General features: G+C 39.7%; 1 protein-coding gene across 1 annotated transcript in view; it reads left to right on the top strand.

Annotated features, from left to right (window-relative positions):
• CSRP2 (cysteine and glycine rich protein 2) overlaps window positions 1-6,723 on the top strand; it is a 20,058-nt gene extending 13,335 nt beyond the window's left edge. The window contains exons 3-6 of the mRNA XM_042469579.1: window positions 1,789-1,957; window positions 4,086-4,215; window positions 4,493-4,586; window positions 5,556-6,723. Coding sequence (XP_042325513.1) covers window positions 1,789-1,957; window positions 4,086-4,215; window positions 4,493-4,586; window positions 5,556-5,632 — 470 coding nt within the window. The 3' untranslated portion in view covers window positions 5,633-6,723. The remainder of the gene's footprint in view (window positions 1-1,788; window positions 1,958-4,085; window positions 4,216-4,492; window positions 4,587-5,555) is intronic.
• Window positions 6,724-8,407: the final 1,684 nt, after the last annotated feature.

Consider the following 8,407-nt stretch of genomic DNA (forward strand, 5'->3'; position numbering starts at 1 on the left):
AATGCTTGGAGAGTGCGACTTGCCTAAAGTCACCCAATGGGTCCCCATGGCTGAGCACAGATTTGAATCCTTCCTGGAGCACTAATCCAGTATTTAAAATGGTACCCCACACTGGTTCTCAATGCAAAGCAGTGTTAATTGCACTCTTGATTGCCGCTGTACCTAAGGGTGCTTGTTGTTGTTAACTTTCCTCAAGTCAACTTTAACTCATGGTGTTCCTGTGGATGAGACATCTCCAATACTCCCTGTCTTCAACTGCTCTGCTCAGATCCTGTAGGCCCAAGCTTTTCCTAGTACTTTACTTTTCTGGAATAATTTCAAGCCGTAGATGCTTGAATTTGTGGATAAAAAAATCCATGGATAAGGAGGGCTGACTGTATCATTGTCTTTTCTAATGAATCATTTTCCTCATAATGTGGCCAAAGTCCACAGCCTCAATTCCAAGAAGAGTTTAAGCTTGGTCTGCTAGTTGCATTTTTTTTTCAGAACAAAAAAAAAAGCCCCCCAAAAGGTTACGGTTAAAATTTAATTAAAATGTTCAATCCGATTTATGCTTGAGGTAGACTTTGGAAATGTTATTCTGGAGACTCTAGGAATAATTATTTGTTCTAGCCTAAGTCTTACGATGGGGACGCAGTGGCTCAAGCTGTTAAGATGCTGGCTCTGTTGATTGCAAGATTGGCACGTTGGCAGTTCAAGACCCAAGTGCCACAGGATGGGGTGAGCTTTCATCATTAGTCCCAGCTTCTACCAACCTAGCAGTTCGAAATCATGCAAATGCAAGTAGAAAGATAAGTACCACTGCGATGGGAAGATAAACAGTGTCCTGTGCAGTCATGCACCACAGGATCACAGAGTAGTCTTTGGACAACACTGGCTCTTCGATTTAGTAATGGAAATGAGCACCACCTCCTATTGTCAGACACAACTTGACAACCTGGTCAAAGGGGAATAATTTCACCTTTACCTTTAAGTTTTATGATTCACTACCATGTATATTAAGAATTAGCTGTTCTTGATGAAATAATAAAAAACAGCACTTGGTTCTGTGTATATTCCCTTATTGCAAATTTAAATATATTTTCCTGAAAAAGGCATTATTGTTTATTTTCATGCACAGTAGAAAACATCATGGATTTGGCTGTGATAACTGCTTCTGAAAACTGCCTTCTTTTTTTTTTTTAATGGCGAGGTACTGGCCTCATTTCCCAGGCAACAAAACTAACAACTGAAAATGGAAAAAAGCAGAAATAGGTAAGGCAAGAGATTGCCAAAAGTATTCCACGGTGTAGATTAAAATTAGCTTAATGTTCCGGTCAGAGTGTTCAACCACCAGGTTTTTACCTTGAGAGACAAACAGTTTAATCCACTGTTTGTGGATACTTTTGTCAAGTAAAAGTGGACTTGGGAACTGTTGCATAATTAAACATGTTGGCACTAATATAGATGGTCATTCTGTGTGATTTTAAATAGCAGGAGGAAAAATTGCTGACCTCAGTGCTTGGATTCATTTCAGCCTCACTCATTAAATGGTATCAGGCTTCTGTTCTGTAAATTTCAGTCATGAAGAGGAAGGAGAGAAAAGTCCTTTCATAGAACAGAATAATTCAACGGAACAAAAAAACAAAACTCAAGCCCTCTAATCTTTTAATAGTTCTGTACAGTTTACTGAGAACTGCTATAGGCAATGCAAGAAAAGTGAGAACATCTGGCATGTGATATTTCTTTCTGTTACTAAATGGGAAACTATAACAGAGTTAGTTCTAAAGGCAAACTTTCTCTCTCTAGTGGTCTGCCGGAAGAACCTAGACAGCACAACAGTAGCCATCCATGATGAAGAAGTATACTGCAAATCATGCTATGGAAAGAAGTATGGTCCCAAAGGATATGGCTATGGCCAAGGAGCAGGCACGCTCAATATGGACAGAGGGGAAAGACTGGGCATCAAACATGACAAGTAAGAACAGAATTTGTTTGCTCTGGCTAGCTGTAACTCAGCCTGTAACACTCCTGCACATCTCATAGACTTTTGTGAAGAGCCATTTTCATTGGCTTTTATGTAGGAACCCATCTTAGGTACTGAATGTAAGCCACTTTGGCATTCCTAAGAAAAGTGGAATAATAGTCTGTTTTTGTGTGACAGCTTCAGCTGATTTAAGGATATTCAGAAACCAAGCATTATTAAGGACAAGTTCTGCATGTAGTAGTGATTATTGCTTCAGGAAAACTGCCAAAGCCACTGGTTGTGTAGTTTCCTTTTGGAAGAAGCACTGATAGACTTGGGAAATAAGTCTTTAAAAAATAATTGAGCTGGGGCTTACATCATAATCATGCTGATGTTAACTTGACCCTCATAAGTACTAATTTAATGTTGGATTGGTCAACATAATAGCTCAGTTGAGACGCAAAATCAAACTATGGCTTGGCAGTTTGGATGTTGCTTATGTGCACTTCTGCACAGGGGCCTGAGCACCCAAATCAGCATATGTTGGCTCATGAAAGGGCAATGATGGCTTTAGCTTAGTAACCTGGAACATTGAAGGTGGAAGTAAGCATTCCAAGGTTCAGCAGTTTGTGTGAACAGATCAAAGTTGTGTTTGCTATCCAGATGCTTTTGTTGAAATAATCTTCAAAGCTGTGATCTTGCATCTCTGAGTTTCTAGATCTCAGGGCTATAAAGAATGAAATGTGAGGCTAGAATCCTGTTGGTGCACTACATCAGTGTAACTATGCTGACAAGAGGAGGAAAAGAAGGTTGTGGGAGCAGTGTCTGTAAAGGAATGAAGGCACTGGGAAAATAGGCTGCTCAGATATGGATTTTGTGTGCTTTCTCTTGGCATCACTGCACGGTTCTGGAAAAGGTGCAACTACTCATATGCACCAGCATGATTCCATCCAAAATTTTACTTTGAAGCATCATACTTATCTCAAAACATGGGTTCTAAGGCAGCCCACCAGTCTCTTTGGCATAGGGGAATTCAAAGTTATCCTAGCTCGTGAGAATCCTTCAGTTCAAGGGGCCCCTTCCTTGAATAGTAGGCAAACAAGACAACCTTGAATTGGTAGAGGGGCTCAGCTTTAAAGACAGCAAAAATGTTACATCCGTCTTTACTATACAAACATCAACTACAAATGAGGTTGTATTCATGACTTTTAGCACCTAATCCTTCAAGTTTCACTGAAGTAAATTCCTAGTGAGTTGTCTAAATGATTATATTTTTAGTAGGACATATTTGTACTTTCAGCTGTTATTTAAACTAAGGAGTAATTTGAAGACGGCTTCAAAATACTCTGAGATCTCTAGTGTCAGATAATGGAATATGAAATCATATAAACAGCACTGTGTATATTCAGTAGAGCAGCAAACAAGAGAGTCATGGCTGTGCACTAGTATGGACCTGAGCCAGTGGTCGCAGCCAAGAGCTGTTAAAAAAGCAAAATGTTCAGGCTGAGGATAAAGGTTCTAGGGATCTTGTGCCACCTCTTGCCTATTGGCAGCCATCAGTTACTTAACATTGTATTACATGATTTGAGTTTAGTTTGGTAGGCAGGTACATATGAGTGGCATAGCTCTCTCACAGTTGCAACATATAGGATGTTGTTTTTATTGCCAGCTGTTGGCCAAAGCTGAATAGGCTTATAGGACTAGGGTGTAAGACTAAGGTCTGTTGGAAGCAGGAAGAAGAACAGATGAATTTGAAGGAGTTTGCTTCAACTCAGTTGGCCTCCACACTAAGAAACCTGGATTTCTTTAAATACATGTCCAAAGTTGTACTTTTACAGAGCTGATGTCTCTCTGATGAATGCCAATACTACAAAATGGAAGCCTAAATCCATTTTCTAGTTCTAATTAGCATAGAACCATCAAATCAGTGGAACATGATGTTTGGGCTTACTTTGTTACCATTGGTTAGTAAATCACTCAGATTGGGACTAACAATTGGATTCAGGTGTGACATTTTAATACTAACAAGCAGTCCCAAATAGGTCTAGATTCTGCATGTACTAATTACTTGGACTGGTTGGAGGTAATGTTTTGCAAGCCTAGAGAATTATATTCATATAAGGGCATCTGTTTATTTTAGCACACCATCCCATCGGCCAACAACAAGTCCAAATACTTCAAAATTTGCCCAAAAATTTGGTGGAGCAGAGAAGTGTTCCAGATGTGGTGATTCTGTCTATGCAGCTGAGAAAGTAATAGGAGCTGGAAAGGTAAGGGACTGTTTTGTTGCAACTATCTTGCCACATAATACTGACCTCACAAGATTACCATCTTGCTAGGGTAAGGTTGTTCACTATCTTGATTAGCATATCATCTGGAAACAGTAATTAAATCCAGTTTGAGATTTTTTTTTAATTAATGAACAGTCTAATATGAAAATAGCACTATGAATACTGGGTTGTGATTTATGTACTGCATACTGAAAATGATGGCTTTATATTCGGATTGTACACTTCAAAAGTTTGAAATCAGTTGCTCTCTTTTCAGCCATGGCACAAAAACTGTTTTCGATGTGCTAAATGTGGGAAAAGCCTTGAATCAACAACTTTGACAGAGAAGGAAGGTGAAATTTATTGCAAAGGTAAGACTAAGGCAAATGACACATTCAGCGATTTTATGCAGAATTATGTGTTCAATTCTCATGGGTTTGATTGGGAAGGAGTGCCAAGCAGACCAATCATTTATTAATTTAATTTGCCATATATAAAAATATTTAATGCCAGTGATAGTTAGTGGAATGAGAGACAATTATGTTGCATCAGTTGAGGGAAACTTATAGCAAGGTTCTCTTTTCCCTCTCCCTTCAGAATGATTTCTCTGTAGATGACTGTTCATCTCCTACAAAAATACTTGCTGTATAGGTGTAACCTAGAGGTGGACAAGTGGAAGCAGCGAGTGGTTCCTGGGCCCCTCTGGGTTAAAGCAAACAATCTTTCTTGGGGGGAAAAACCTTCACCCCACCATGTTCCACAAAAGCCCTCTGCGAGCATGAGGGGTGTTTTGCTAAATTTTGAGGCCACCCTAGGAGAACCTATCATGGTATCATGGAGTTTTTTTGGCAAGTTTCTTCAAAAGAGGGTTTGCCATTGCCATTCTGAGGCTGAGTGTGACTTGCCCAAGGTCACGCAGTTACATAGCTGAGCTGGGACCCAACTCCTGGAATCCAGAGTCAGAGTCCACTCAAATCACTGTAGCACTCTGATTTTTTATTTCCCATTACTGCCTGTTTAAAAAAAGGCCTCTCTTGGGCCTTAAATGGTCCAGAGGTGCTTAAATATATGGCGAAATTGACCCCTACGCCTATTAGAGGGAGTTTGAAGGCACAAAACTGTTTTGTCTGAGGGGTTTTTATTTTATTTTTGGGTGAAACAGGTTGGCCTTCCAAATTTTCTTGGGAGGCTAGATAGCCCTTTAGTTTTCCATAGTTCTCGCCTCTGGTGTGAAGCAATATTTTGCCCCATTGCAGTCTGCTTGCTTCACTGCCTGATTATACTTTAATATGCACATACTCAGTGGAATTGAACTAATAGTTAACTCTTTACCCTTGCAGGTTGTTATGCAAAGAACTTTGGCCCCAAAGGATTTGGCTACGGGCAAGGGGCTGGTGCTCTTGTTCATGCTCAATGATTCTTCATTCCCATTACACCAAGATGGTTCATAGTTAGTCAATACAAGTTATTAATTAGTATGAAACTGATACTAGTTTCGTATGTTATTGTTTTGTTTTAAAATACTGCATATTTCCAAGCCCTACAGTACACTTTTACATGCACTATTAACTGAGTTAAATGAAGCTTGTTAGAAAATTAATGTGTTTTGAAAGTTCTGGAGATTCCCTCAGTTTCTACTGCCTGCAGAAATGCAACTCTATATTGCTACCCCAGAGAATTTGAAGTATGATGTGAAGAATGTTTGTTGTCGAGAGCAAACGCTTGTTAATCCAGTATTGGATTTTTGGGTATTATCATTGTTGATTTACAATCTAAGTGTCTTTAATATGTTTCTAACAATTAGTGTACATCTTCAACAGTGGTATCCTGCAGGGATGTAACTTCAGTTGTGGAAAAAAGACAATTGTAAGGAATGAATAGGTGTCTTCTTCACATGAGTGTGTATAGTAAAAGATCTTTGCCTTAAGCAGTTATAATTTTAAACACACTTCTGAGGGATATTATGAGAAATGGTCCTAACACAAGATTAAGAATGCAAATGGTAATCCTATTTAACTCTAGTTGACTTCTACCAGTGAGAAGATGTCTCTAAGTAGTCTTAGAGCAACCTGTATGTTCAGAAATATAATGCTCCAGCTTCATTGGATGGTAGTACAGCCAAGTGGCCGGTGAATGATTCTTTGTGGGAAAAATTCATGAGCACATTAGAGACATCAATGCTAACTTCCTCTCTTTGCCAGGGACCATTAAAAGAGAAGAGTCTTTTAAGGCTCTACTGCAGTTAGGTGTAGTACAAACCCAGTATTGATTCATATATAATTCTCGTCTCTAAATTTAAGAGTAGAACACTAACATACCACAAGTACATGTTCAGATAAACATTTAATTGTTCATGTTTTGTTTATGAGTGGTCTCCAGTCACATTTACAAGCAGTTTTGTCAGATGCAAGATACACTTACATCAGACAAATTGTACAATTACTGTGTACAAAGTGACTTCCTGGCACATTAATGTTTATATATGAAATAAATGGATGCCACACTGTCTTTAAATGGTTGTGTTTCATTTTTTCTGTTTATTCTGGTTAATTTTTCTGCTAATTCTGTTTTTCCTATGCCTGTCAAGTATCCTGACATAAATATCCTGCTATTTTCCAGTACTGTACTATCTCCATTGTGCTTTACCCAGTTTGCATGTGGAATATAACCATGTCCATCCTTAACTGAGGCGCATTACAGACTGCCCGTTTGGGGTGGCCTCTGAGGCCCCGATCCACCGCTTTCCAGGCCGCGGGGAAGCGGCAAAAGGCCACTTCCCCGCGACCTGGAAAGAGGTGTCCTTGGGGCTTCAAGCCCCAAGAACACCCCAACAGTGGCAGGGACTCTCAGCCCCTTTCTGATTTTTGTTGCTGGTGCAGCCTTCACACGGCTGCGCCAGTGACGCAAACCAGGAAGGAGCTCCATTTCGGAGCTCCTTCCTGCTCCGCCAAAAGGGCGCACCAAGCGCCCTCGCACAGCGCGACGTCACATCCACGGCGTCCCATTTGGAGGCGGCGCATTCGTGACGTCATCATGGCGGCCCCCATGTGGAAGGGGAGCCACCATTTTGTACGGACTCAGTCCATACTAGGGTTAGGGGCATCCGGAAGCGACGCCCCTTTTTAACCCTAGTACGGACTGAGTCCATAGTTTAAGGCCCATCTGTAACGGACCTGAGACAGTTACTAGAAGACTGGGAGGCCTGTTCAGCCATTACTAATATTGTGTGAGGGCTTATAGCTCTGTAACGCAATAGATTTGATCATCTGAATATTTTAGACCTCACTATCCAGTTTCTAGCCGAGAAATTGTAGTTCAAAATATCTGGAGGAACTGAGAGTCCCCTTGTCTGCTCTGATTAGTAAGAATTGCCACAAATGGATCAATATTCTGTTTTAATAACACACACTACATCACGGTGTTTAAACTGAACCTGCCCTGTCATAAGTACCAGTGTGCGGCTAATTTCAATAGCCTGTCCTTGAGAAACCTCTTCTGTGGCTCAACTGCCTTCTTGAATTGTTATGGGGGCAAGGGAAGAAGAGGCCTATCTCCAAAGAACCTAGAAGAATCCAGGTTTGTAAATTGTGAGTTTAGAACATTTGCTATTCTGCCATTGCAAACTTCACATTCCTTTCAAGATATTGTATAAATTCGGCTATTCTCTTTGTTGACGCAGAAAAAGCGTTCGATAAATTGGATTGGGATTTTATGTTTAAATTAATAGAAAAATTAGATTTGGGTCAACATTTTGGAACATGGATCAGGATGATTTACAAAGAACAACATGCAAGGATTATTATAAATGGGGAGAAAACTGAAAGCTTCAAAATAGAAAAAGGTACTAGACAAGGCTGTCCCCTATCCCCACTCCTCTTTATAATGTGTATGGAGATTTTGTGCAGAAAAATTAGAGAAGATAAAAATATAAGAGGCGCAACAATAAGAAGTAATGAAATTAAAATCAAAGCATATGTGGATGATATAATGATTGTGATTGAAGAACCGGTTAAGAATTTGGATAGAGTACTGGAAATAATTGAAGAATATGGGAAGTGGGCAGGTTTAAAAATGAATAAGGACAAATCAGCGATGCTGGCGTTTAATATGACACAAAAGCAAAAGGATTTAATTCAAGAGAAGAGTAAGATCCAAATTCTGAAAAAAGTAAAATACTTAGGAATAAATATTT

Source organism: Sceloporus undulatus, chromosome 5 (genome assembly GCF_019175285.1).
Source record: "Sceloporus undulatus isolate JIND9_A2432 ecotype Alabama chromosome 5, SceUnd_v1.1, whole genome shotgun sequence".
Lineage (NCBI taxonomy): Eukaryota > Metazoa > Chordata > Lepidosauria > Squamata > Phrynosomatidae > Sceloporus > Sceloporus undulatus.